Raw genomic sequence first — 13390 nt, forward strand, 5'->3', positions numbered from 1 at the left:
GTATCTATATGAGATATCAATTTATCTACCTGTATTTTTGTTCACACACAAGATACACCCAGACTTGGAGATACTATGTAAATGTCATTTCTGTGTGTCATGCCTCAGTATTTCTGCTTTTGCTGGAGTATGCTTGGGTCATACCCTTTTTTTCAGATGAGCAATGTAAACGTGTACAGAACATCTGCTGTCAGCCGAAATACATTCTCCTTCTGAGCTGCAAGCGACTTGTGAGCAAAACCTCAGCTTTGATTAGATGATAAACCTGAGACTTGCATGCTAAGCTTGTTTTATCTTCATGTGTGAAAACTGATGACAGATGGAAGGCTAAAGGATTAATATTAAAACAGTTTCACCTAGAAGCCAATTATTTTGATTTGGAGAAGTGGGGAACTCTTAAGTCAGAGGAAAAAAACAAACTATGGGGAGGAAGAAGCATTCAGAGACCTGTAGTGTTCAGAAAGAGGGAAAAGGTGTTGGCTTGCATGGATCTGGTGCTATAGCCAATGCTTCAGAGAGATTCCGATAGTCAAAGCTGGGGCAGAGTGGTATGAGCAGAGTGCTAAAGCAAATGGCAGGGAAAGTTGCTAGTTAGGGAGATCTGATTTTGTCTAGCATTTTTATAACTATATCTCACTGGAATGTGGCGATGGTGGTTATCAAAACATGGTAAGGGGAAGAGTGAGGAATAATGGTAAGGAAGACAGTTCAGGTTTTGCCACATTTGGCTTAAGTTCTAAGGAGGTACCAGAACACCATCGGAAGTAGCTAATTTGTGAATCAAACACCAGATGTGGCCGAATGTGACCGTGGATAGATTCAAGAAATGGAACAGAGCAAGAGAAGGGCTAGTTGCATGGGAGGGGGGAAAAGATAGGATAAGCATCAGGACTGAGAAAGCACCTGTACAAAACGAACTCGTAATAGGAGTGGGTTGGAGGTAGGTCTATAGCAGAGACTTCAGCTGGTGTATCAGTTATGAATGATGCTTGATGGTAAACACGTGGAATACAGCCTCTTGGACACACCAGGAATGGAGGTAATGAAGGGGGCTTAGCACTCCGGAGGAAGTTGTTAGGGAGGTCGGTGGAGGGAAGGAACTGAAGCTGACTGCAAACACTTTCAGAACATAGGAACTGGTGCTATGACACAGGAGAGGCCAGCCCCGCTGCACCAGCCCCCCCATTCTGGGAGAGGATGGGGAGTAAGGGTAGGAGAAAAAGGGACAGATAGTCACAGATGTGAATGGACAGAAGGAGAAAGCAAACGTCAACAGTGAAAATATTTTGGTAGTCTTGCCAAAAAAGGCAATGGCTTTCCCAACTGATGTAGGAAAGATGGGAAATCAGCTGAAACTGGTCTGAGTTAAACTGAAAATTAAGCATGTTGCTCCTGCAGGGATACAGCACCCATCTTCTATTTTAGTGGTGCATGAAGTAATTCAATCTGCTTTAAACTGTGTTCAGCTAAGCTGCTGAATGCAAGACTGTATTTTAAAAGCCTTGCTAATAAAAAGTGCATTTAGTTTATGTATTGTGTGCATCTCCTTCCTGTGAGCAGTGTGAACAAAGATAATGCATGCTATAAAAAAAGCAATCCTAACAGTTACCCCTCAAACAAACTTTGTGTTACACAGAAAAAAAGCAAGAAACAAGATCTGAAGATAAGTTTCTGCTTACATTTATTTTTAGGTGGAGAGCAGCATTTTGTCAAAAAGGTGGGTATGCTTGCAGATTGTGGTTTGAGGCAGATGAAAGAAATCTTAGATGTCATGTCTGAGTTACTGAACTTTTTTTAACCTTCTAAAGAAAATCGACACCACGCAAATTCTCTCAGAAAACTGGTGAACTGGATGTTGAAACCACAGGGCAGAAGCCCCACAGAATGGAAATGGAGCATGCAGCAATAGTTCTGAACTGCAGAACACAAAGTTAATTGCCCTTGCTTGTGCTCACAGCTTTTGCATTACCTGTAAAACTGTCTTTATCTCAGCCCAGAAGTTTTCCCACTTTCACCCTTCCAATTCTCTCTCCCCCATCCTGCTGGGGGGGAGGAGCAAGTGAGCAGCTGTATGGGGCTTAGCTGCCTACTGGGGTCAGGCCACAACAGCGTATTTTATAAAATAAAGGAAACATCAGGTCAAGTTAATGTCATAGCTCCAGTTTGTCAATCCAATTGTCAATCCAATTGTCAATCCAATTTGTCATATCCAAATACTGATGTCATTTATTGGATGTTCAGGCTCCCAAGACTTGCATCATGTAATCGTGTCCTTTATCATCTACCTCAGAAACTTCAGTAACAGAAGGCCCAAACCAGTAAGCCAACAAGCACGTTTCCTCTAACGTCTGGAGCTGAAAATCATGACAAAGTTATGCTAAAATGGAAGAAAAGTTTCAGTATTATGAATAGGATTTGTAACATGAATTTGGAATTACAATTCAAGCCATAGGTAAGGGGTAGAGGTTTTAGATGTCTAAGCTTCTTTTAATGCAAGCATAACTCGATGTTGAAATAGCAAAAGCTATTTCAGGTTCAGGTTCACTAATCTACAGGCTTCCCATCAACCAGACAGCAGATGCAACTGAATTAGAAACCAAACTATCACCTATTAGGCATCCTCAAGTTGGACCCAAAACTGGAACATACACTGGGTATATCTTCAGGCAAGTGCTGATCCCAACTTTTTTTTTTTTTCTCAGCACTACTGTGGAAATCCCCAGAATGCCCTCCCCTCCTGAGAGCACACAGCTGCCTGTGAAAGACTGCAAAGAAAGCTGATGGTGGAAGTGTTGATACAGAGAAGACAAAGCTCCAAGTGTTTGTCTGTGGGTGCTCTCCCAGTCACATGGTGGGACACCAAATAACTAAAAAAAAAAAAAAAAAAAAAAACAAAACCTGCAAATTTTAAAAAAAAACACCCAAAAAAAAAAAAAAAAAAAAAAAAAAAGTATCAAAGCTGCTAAATTTAACTGTGTGAAGAATTGGGTTTGAAGAGTCCCAAGTCATATAATGTGAACAGAAGAGTGGTCTCGGATGTGCCACCAGAGTTACTTGAACCCTGGCAGACTGCAGTCTGAGCAGCAAAGGACTTAGCCTTTGCTTTCTTGTAGAAGGCCCCCGTACATTGTATCTTTTGAGAATTGCTAAGGTGAAATGACAAGTTCTGTTTTTTACAACTATAAATACAACCTTTCTGAAGGATCTTGTCCATTGATATTCTTCTATCCAAGCTATTTGCTTGAATTTAGTAATAACAATCAAAAAGGTCATGCTCAGCAGCCTACAAGAGCTGCCCCGCTGGATAGGTGGGTCTTCAACAGGAAAACCTGGAGATTCTCATTGTGACCATAGAAAAATTCACCTGAGGGTGCAACAAACAGCAGTCAGTACATCTCCTCCAGGAAATATTTCAACTGCTGAAGACCAGCCTTTTTAAAGGTATTTGGTGGACAAGATTTGATGTGCCCTGATGCAGGTTACAATACCAACACACTCTCATGGCTATTGCTGAACTCAGAGGTACCAGTCTTGCACTTTGCGTATCACTCTGGACAGCCCTGACCAAGTCATCAAGAAGATGCCAAAATAGACCAGAGGAAAGATTGCTTTTTGAAGACCAAATATTTTCCGAGACCATGCAACCATATTGACTTCAGCATTTCTGCTATCTTGATATACATTGACCTCAGGATGCTGTTCTTCAAATCTGATACATGACAGTGGCTTGAAACAGCTCAGCTCATCTTGCTTGCACATTCTGAGCTCTCCTCAGAGGAAGTAGCTTTCTTACTGAGTACTTAAATTCAATTACATCAATCAAATTACTTCCTCACATAAGGAAGGAGATCCTACCATCCTGCCTCTTGAAACAGGATGCGATGGAGCTACTGTCCATCTTCATCTGTATGTGATGGCTTCATACAGCTGAGCAGAAAATCTGGAAGGCTTTTCTCACTGTACTTCCAGGGGAATCCTTCAAGTTCCAAATTCTCAGATGAGCTCTCCTAACCCAAAAACGGGTATTCACTGGCGATACAGACAATGGAATTATTTTGAAGGACAGATTTTTTTTTTTTTTTACACAGTGGTTGAAAAAAGTGAAGGCATGGATAACATACATTATTTCCAATAGCAAGGGGATTCATTTGGCTTCTCTACCACTCCCCGTTTTGGAGCTTTCAAGTTTTTCTTTTTTTACTTTCCAGGGAAACTCCCCCCACCAGTTTTTATTTTTAAGTCTTATTTTTGGCGTGTTTCCCCCCACCCTGTGACTCCTACAAACTATCCAATTTGGTCTTCTCCCCCTCTAACTTGAGTCTCATTAAAAATAAAAACAAATTACAGAATATGAGACATCATTATATCAGAATTTACACTTCTGAGGAATGTACAAGGTTATTTCTCATTTAATACTAAAGGAAAGGACACAGACTCTCATAATCTGATGGTTCTCGTCATGCAGCTTTTGGGCTTTCCGTATACATCTTTTGTTCTTAAACAGCCATTTTCAAACACAGCTCTCTCTCCTATTTGCAAAGGAAAGGAAATATGCAGAAAAAGAAACTGCACTTGCGTCTCTTTCCCTTCCCAAGAAACCAAAATTAAACTGCTTGTTGCTGCTGCAAAATTTCTTGGAATCTTTTTCTGAGTTTGTGAGAGTATTTCTAGTCTGTAGGCTGTTCAAACAAATATTGAAGATTTGAAGACATAATAGGGCAAAAATCACTGAATTTTAGAATTTAAACATTTGTTTCAAATCTGCCATCACACAAAATTGGTGGCTGGCCACAAATAATTCTTTGTCACCAACTTCAAAAATAGGAAAAAGCTTGACCTTATCAATATTAAATACTTTTTGTTTACTCAGATACAAATTTAAAGTTTGATCTAACTTACTTATGAAGTCCTCAAAAACCTCCACCTCAAGACAAAATTGACAATATACAAAACACTAATTAACAAAGCCCTTCTGAAAAGAAAAAAGCCTGATGCTAACTTCCTTTTTTTTCCCAAAATAGTACTGACATGCAAACATTAGAAATAAACAGCCTAAAATCAAATCCTAAGTATCTATGGTATTTTACTGAGCATTACTCTGAAGCAAATAACATTAAGGCCTTGAAAACATGCAAGCCGTAAGTACCAAGCAGCGAAAGAAACTTTTCTTTAATAAAAGCAAGACTTGTTTTTAAGTCTTACAATAATAGATAGCTCAAATGGTCATACATGGGTATGTATTAAACACTGTAACCAGCAAACCTAAGAAACAGAAAGCAGATTTTGCTAGAGAATCACTGTAAATTCAGGTCATAATTTATCTTCTCCTTTTCACATTAGGATCATATCTGCAACAAAAAAGAGAATTTGTCACAAATAAGTAAAACTTAATGATATTCAAAGTTAACAGTGTGATGTGAATAGCTTTATTATATATTCATAACAAGGAATTAGTCAGTGTTCAGTCCTTTCCCTGACTGCACTTCTATTAGCTACAGTTGCTACAATTTGACTGAAGGATGCCTAAGCTAGAACCTGTGCATGAACTAGAGATAACCTTTACTAAAATTTTCAGACTTCCTAGCTACTTAAAATCTTTAAATCTGATGCATGAACAAGCTTCTCCAAGCCTTTAATGTCCCAACATTAAGTTCCTCACTAACAAAAAAAAAAAAAAAAAAGAGGGAGGGGAAAGGGGTACTGTATATTCACAGCAATGTACAACGTTTGGCCACAACTCATTCAGACAAAACCCTTCTGCGGCTTCCTACTCCCACATAAAGCAGTTCCTTGCCTTGCCTTCCCCTTTACATAGCTTCTGACTGATTTTTAGTAATTTATATCTACTTTCTGGATATACTAAATAGTTACCTGATTTACTGCAATATGCTTATAGTTTGCCTCTGCTTGACACTGCTATCCCCTCGGCCTTCTCTTTCTCTCCATTTGTGCTTCATCTCCCAAAATCCTGTGTCACTTCTTTGAAATTCTGATGTGTTTTGTATTCATGCATGAATAACTTAAACACAACTGAATGATCAGGCAGTTTTACTTCCACTAATTCTGTTCTCATTCGTCATGACTTTTTTTGCTTAGACAGGAAAATGTGACAACTTGTGAGCCAAATTACATCACCACATAACTAGAAAGGTATTAGAAGTCACTGCTGTTGCTATACAGCTCAGACTTCTGGCAGAAGTGAAATGTGTACCCTTTGAAAGAAATGCTCTATTATTAACTGTCAATTAACAGCGCAAGCTGTTAATGCAGTAAGATCTTCTGAATGGCTCTTACACATGTTGATATGCGGTATCATGTTTCTTTGATAGTGATTTGGACAAAAACATCCTTCTTCACCATACACATTTTTCTACCTAAATGCACAATTTTTAGTGTTAGTCAAATGCATAGGAGGTAAGAATTCAAACAGTGGTTGCTTGTTTCTTCACATAAAACCTAAGAAAATAATTAAATCTTTGCTAAACAAAATGAGATCCTTACATTAAATCTCAAAGCATTTATTTGAATTTATTGCTACAGCATTGTAACACAGCAGTTCTAACATTTAAATATGTCCTGGATGCCAAATCCTATCGGGGGGGGGGGGGAGGGGGGGAAGATAAAAAGAAAAAGAAAACAGATAAGAGAAGGGGATGATACACAATGGAAACCTGCCATCAGGACGACACCAACAGCTTCAACCCTGTCTGTGACTGTCTGTGGAGATGCTGACACTAACAGTCATGAACATCTTTTAATGTAATCTCCCCCACCTCAGCTCCAGTCATTTTCCATGTTAAATGAAGCCCAGATGATGTTTTCCAGACAGAAAGAAAATCAAACATCATCATCAGAGAAAGGAAACTGTACAGTGCCTGTGGCCTGAAATGGAAAAGGACTACAGAGATTCCACTACTGTGAGTGAATGCACAAAGAAACAGAAGACCTTGCTGGGAACTGGGAGCGAAGGATACAAAGGGCTATTACTGAACATAATCCATTTATCTGTAGTCTTAGCAGACAGTATAATATGCCTTCCCTTCCTCCTCCATCTCAGTAGGTACTCAGCAGCAGCTGAGGGTACAGCTTTTCCTTCTAGCTCATCTTTACCTTGGAGTACTGCACGACTTTCTAATGGCATCTTCAAATGGAATTTTCACGGGAAATTGCAGCTGTTAGTATTAGCATTATGCCAAGTAGTTTTACTCAGGATTAAGGACAAAATTAGAAGTAGGTTACAAATTGCTGAACATTAAATTGTGTGTTTTAATATTTTTGACTGTGAAAGCTTCTGTAAGTACAACTATCCTAAATAAACTGGAGTTGAGGTAAAAACTTTTCTAGGCATGAATGTATGCGAATTATCTAAGTTTCCACTGCTGTGTTTTGAAAGGCTGAAATTAATCAAGGTATTTTGGACCAGTTAATATTCCAGCACAGCAATCAAGCTGCACCATGTTTTTATAAATGTCTTCATAATTGACATATATTTAAAGGCTGTATTGCAGATGTAAAAACTGGATGAAGTGGCAAATTTGGCTTAGAACTTTTTTTAATTAGAAAGTGGTTATAAATCATTAAGTTAGGATTACAGTTGAAAGTAACTGGACAGAAAATCAACTGAATAGGATGATTCTCTCTTTCAAAAGAGAGATTAGGGAAAGTGGTAGACAACTGAAATGAGGGTTATTGAAGAAAACTGCTGAAACAGACTGTATTTTAGAGGCAAACGTAATGAGTTATGGCAAAAAGCAATGGCAAACGGCCAAGGTGAACCTGGACCTACCAAATCTCTCAAACCCCTGTGACATAAGCACAGCCAAGGTGAACCTGGACCTACCAAAGAAATCTCTCAAACCCCTGTGACATAAGCACTGATTAAGACAGAATTAATGACTCTACTACACTGTCAGGAGCACAGAATGATGGATGTAAAAATGCCTCCTATCCTCAGTCTGAAAACTGGAACGATGGTAAGGCATTCAGGGATACTCTAATAAGTACAAAAAGGTAGGCGCTCTTTCATTCTGAATGGGTTTGAAAGCAGCTTAAGGTCTCAAAGATAAGGGATAAGGAGGGTCTACGCTGAAGGATTTACTTAGTAGTTTTTTTAAATTTTTTGTTTTAAATTCTGGGAATTATTACTTCAAAGATTAAAAAAAAAAAGCAGCCCTGCCAATTACTTTTTCACAGAATTAGTATTCTGTTACTTTAGCTCCCTCAGGTGACTCAGCACAGGGACAGACAAGTGCCATGGCCAGAATGAAACAGTGGCAGACCCAATTGCTTTTTCTTGGGAGTTCAGATGACTATCATAATTATAAGATCAAAACACTTCATTAGGCTCTGGCAACCACTAATGGCAGAAAGCCTGACCCCAGAATCTCTTCCAGCCTTTGTGAACAATCAAGCTTGTTCATATGAGACAGGAAGTAGCAACAGTTTTGAGAAGGTTCTTACTAAAAAACTGTAGCAAGTCTGAATTAAATTGAAAGTTTAAGGCATAAAAAAAATTGGAGAGAAGTTGATGAGTCATTTGGGGTATATTCCATAGATGGGAATACACGGAATTTTGAAAAGAATAGTCAAAAGAAGTTTTGGACAAATTCCAATTTTGTAAAAGACAAGATGTGACACAAATTACACACTTTTTTTAAGCACATACATAAAACTCTTACCTAAAGAGATCATCAGCAAGCGATTCTTCTCTTGCATGTCGGTTCTGTTCCTGAGAAAATAAGTTTATTCAATATTTGATGTTAAGGGTGAAGCTAATGAACAATACAGAAGAACAATATATCCCTGCACTAGCAGTTTTTCCTGAAGAAGTAAGTTTTCTCTAAGTACTCCATTCAGTGCATATTCACATTAGATAATATATTGCACTACTCAAGTTCGGCTACTGCTACCAACTAATGGAATGGATTAGTTTGTGCAAGATATCGATTTTGGTCAGAAATACATTTTTTGGGTTTTAAGCATCATTATAGAAATAGGGACATTTTTATCTGATTATTGGTGTGCAAAGGGAATTTTAATTTGCATTATCTATACGCAGGGACAAAAAAAAGGAGATAATAAAACTGATGTAACAGGATCTTGATCAGGCTGTGGAAACAGAATATGGCTCATCAGCAAATATTTTTAAAGATACTACTGGAAAATGAAAGTGCTAGAGAATGGCTATGATAATATTTAATATTTTTTAGAACTTTTACATACAAAGGTGAAGATTTTTATGACAGAAAAAATATTGAATTTATTCTTACTGTATCTCTTCAGTCTACTGTAACAGAATTTTAACTCAGGTATTTTCTGTTCTGTTCAAGAGTAGAATATCAATTATACTGTGTAACAATTTGAACACAGATTACCATATGGAAGTTCTTCCACGTTCTCTGTCACATTTTTAGAAGTCACAAGTGCCCATAGTGCTTCTTTTGCTTATTAAAAAAAGATCATTCTCTTCCAGGTTATTGATTTTGTTTAAATCAGTTTTTCCGATTATATGAATGTTGCATGTAAAATGAATTCAAATCAGCAAAAAAAATGAGCCTTACCACTGACCTCTGAATTCCAGTAACCCTCCTAATGTGTATGTTCCTATGAGCATGTGTGGACAGCTAATTGGCTGAGGTTTTATTTCAAAAATAAAATTCTGAAGTATTTCAGAAATGACCAAAGATTGGTATGACCACTTACATGAGTCAAGTTTTTGTTTGCTCATCTTTGAGAAAGAATTCCTTACCTCCATTTCTTGCCTTAACCAGTCTTCTAGCTCTGAATTCTTTTTAGCATGGTGAGCAATCAAATCTGATCCTCCAATAATGTATGGAAGTTGTCCTGCCCCTGGATAAGCTACCTGTTGGACAATAAATTCATAAAATTACAATACAAGGCAAGCGCACTGCAAGTAAAAGGTCGGTTTTAACAAATTCAGAAAGTCTATTCACATATCACAGAAAAAAGTCATTCCTTCTTTGAACAACATTTTTCAGAGACCATATTAAAAGAGATTGAAGTGAAAAAAGCATTTACAGAAAGCTATTAACTCCCTCCTTTTACTAAAGGAAACAAAAAAACCCAGCTGACAAGTTACATATGCTAAATAAATCTGATAGTACATTAAATGAAGTTTGAAAACTTTATAAACCAATTTTTACTGAGAGATTCTATTTTATCACCAGAATGCATAAGAATCTATTACAAAACAGTGGAAAAGAAAATACTATCAGAAATTTAAAATTTTATCTAAAAATGAGACCATACTCCCAGAAAGCTGGAAATTGCATTATGTGACTCACATTCTCTACATAATGGTTTACTGAAATGCATTTCTAGTAATCTTATACCATATATATTCTTTTTTATTTTTATTTTTAATATGAGCTGAAGTGGTATTTTTATGTTGAACACTAAGAATCTTCTTGACATCATCTTCAGGACCCAAGCAAGCAACCATCTTAACTTTTGCAAGATATTAGATTTAGTTCTATTTAGAAACCCAAGAGTTATTAGATAAAATGTAAGACACTGAATCAGCATATGCTTTACATGTAGGTCTTTGGAGAAGTGAAATTGCTAGCTTTTGGAGGTACAACTAGAAGTTATGGTAGGCATCACTTAATGACTTATTCCAAGTAACAGCTTGGAATAGAGAGTACAAGTATCTAAATAATCTACCATGAGGTAAGCCTTTGTCAGCCTGGTACTTCTTTAGTCAATTAGCAAAACATTTGTTAGCAGTATAATAGAGTATTTAAATTGTTTCTTTCTGTAGTTACTATAAATTTAAAAAAATCTTTCATAACATATTTCTACAGCCTTAAGGCAATACTTTTTAGTATTTTTAAACAGTGCCATCTTGTGATCACTTCAAATACACACTAACCTTTTTGAATATTTTGAAATTTTTCTTTCCCCTGTAGCTGGTATTTCCAGTAAGCTGACTGTTCCGTCTTGGATGGCTGACAACCAGTGATCTAAACTCAGTCAACATAAGTCTGCTAGGAAGATTGCTGGAGTCATCTTGAAGTTTGTTGTAGTTCTTATGTGGGAAGAAAAAGGAAGGAGCACTTCAAGTGCAGAAACAGACATACAGCATTTCTAACAGTATAAACTGTAGAGAAAGAAATTATCATGAGCACAGCTGAGGCAAAAGTTAGGATTACAAAAGGACAAGGGGAAGCAGCAGCAGTGCTAGAAGCTAAGGAGACGGGTGTACTTCTCAGCCTCATTACATACTACCAATAGAGCTCGGAGCTCAGGAAATTTATTTCTTTCACATTTACATCTGTTGAAAAGACAGTATCATTAAGAACTGCAGTAATAACAACGAAGTCAGCGTACCTCATTTCACTAGGATTTTACTTCAAGATAAAACTTCAGGTAAAATTCCCCCCCCCCTAGTTTAGCCAGTATCTAAGAATTACTCCTCTCCTCCCCTCCACCTTGCCTTTTACCTGAACTAATTTAATCAAGTATACTTACTCTAACAGAAATGCCAGCTAACTCCAAGGAAGACAAAGATGAACGTCTTCAGCTCAGTTCTAGCCTACAGATTTACCATTTAGGCCAACTTTAGGGCTGTAAGCTGGATCTGATCAATGAAGCAACTTTTTATTGTACATGAGAATGCTCACATGTCAGCAAGTTTGCATGCACACTTTGCTGCTTGGGGCTAGATCTATGTGGATTAAAAAGGAAGTCTGGGTGCAGGACAAGTTCACAAGTAACGTTAAACTATCTTCATGGACAGCTCCAGCCCAGATGCACTACAGTTGTTTTATAGCAAAGTATAAACTAAAAGTCCCTTAATCTGCACTTTGGTATACCTGCACAGCATTCTCTCTTCTTGGACTGTTTTCTGTACGTATGTGAGAAGGTTTTATCCTGGCCCTTGTTGACTGGCTACACTCTCCTTTCTCTCTTCAGAATCTTTCCATTTCAGTTTCATTTAGCCTCATCTCCTTTTCCTCTGCCTCACTGCCATTCCCAGCAATTCTCCCCTCCTTCCTTCCTTCATCTCACCTATAACAAAGTTAGCACGCTATTTACTGTTAATCAGTGTATGTTACATCTATTTTCTCAATGGTCCATCTCTTCCATTCTAGTTGTGATCTCCTTAGAGCAGACAAGGAGATTACGTTCTTGTCTGGTCTTTAAGCAGTATCCTAACAAAAATATCAGTACAAGTATTAACCGCATTGAAGGGTTAATACAATTACATTAGATTTCTGTAGTTTAAGTATCTTAAGTATCCATCCAAATGCTATTACAAAAGCATGCAGATGAACTACAGTTCTCTGTCTTTTCACAGTCAGTAAGTTGGACTGTACTATTCAAATTTACATGTGATTATTTTAAGGAGTACAATCTTCAGAACCTCCTTTACTCTGAGAAGCATTACAAAAATGCATCAAAATTTTGCTTTTAAGAACATAGTATTTATGGATCCTATTTCAAAGTTTGCTGTTCAAACTTACAATTATCTGGTTTCTTACCAAGACTAGAGACTCTTGCTTGATGTCACTTTTCATTTCGGAAGCTAGAACTGATCCAAGTTCCTCTTCTTTCTATTTGATTGAAAATTATTTAAAATGTAACACTGAATTTAAACACAAATTTAATTACATAAAATTGCTTTCTGCTCTTTACAGTGGAATAAGCATTTTCAAATCAATATAAATATTTAGACAGAAAAGAAACTGCACTGTATGTATAAATTTATACGATTTTATGTACACTGTAACAATTGTTGGTTTTTTCCTATTAAAAACCCACCATTATTTTCTCACTTTTTTTTTTTTCTTCTTCCAGTAGCAAGTTTTGTCCATGTGTACAATCTTTAAAGTCCTGCCAGATTCTGGAAAATACTGTAAAAGCTTTTAAATATAAAAAGTAGCATTTTCAATTTCGTATGTTAAGTGTCCATGTGTGCAGAATGGACATTTCGTTACTAGGATAGGAGAGTATTCTGTAGGTTCCTTTCCTCCCATAGTTTAAAAGCACATTTGCCTTTCATAAATTATTTTTCAGTGGTTGAAAAAAAAAATCATATCAGCTTTATGCACCCTGTAGATTTTGAGTTAATTACGCACATTCTCTGTCTTACCAGATACACAACGTGCATCTATATTTGAAGAAAACAGGTAACATAGATATGCCTGTGGAGCTTTATCATGAAATCTCCTTCCTATTTCCACAGGAAATATCATAGAATCACAGAATAGTTTGGGTTGGAAGGGACCTCTAAAGGTCATCTAATCCAACCCCCCTGCCATGGGCAGGGACATCTTCAACTAGGTCAGCTTGCTCAGAGCCCCGTCCGACCTGACTTTGAATGTTTCCAGGGATGGGGCATCCACCACCTCTCTGGGAAACCTGTGCC

The 13390-nt window shown here is 37.4% G+C and overlaps 1 protein-coding gene across 1 annotated transcript in view; it reads right to left on the reverse strand.

The window, feature by feature from the left end:
- Window positions 1-5143: 5143 nt before the first annotated feature.
- The window catches only part of NBN (nibrin), a 26292-nt gene continuing 18045 nt past the window's right edge, over window positions 5144-13390 (reverse strand). Inside the window, exons 13-17 of the mRNA XM_009275453.2 lie at window positions 12504-12575; window positions 10892-11047; window positions 9749-9862; window positions 8679-8728; window positions 5144-5348 (exon numbers count right to left, since the gene is read on the reverse strand). Of these exons, the coding sequence (XP_009273728.2) occupies window positions 5318-5348; window positions 8679-8728; window positions 9749-9862; window positions 10892-11047; window positions 12504-12575 (423 nt within the window). The 3' untranslated portion in view covers window positions 5144-5317. The remainder of the gene's footprint in view (window positions 5349-8678; window positions 8729-9748; window positions 9863-10891; window positions 11048-12503; window positions 12576-13390) is intronic.

The sequence above is a fragment of the Aptenodytes forsteri genome, unplaced genomic scaffold (genome assembly GCF_000699145.1).
Source record: "Aptenodytes forsteri isolate BGI_AS27 unplaced genomic scaffold, ASM69914v1 Scaffold208, whole genome shotgun sequence".
Lineage (NCBI taxonomy): Eukaryota > Metazoa > Chordata > Aves > Sphenisciformes > Spheniscidae > Aptenodytes > Aptenodytes forsteri.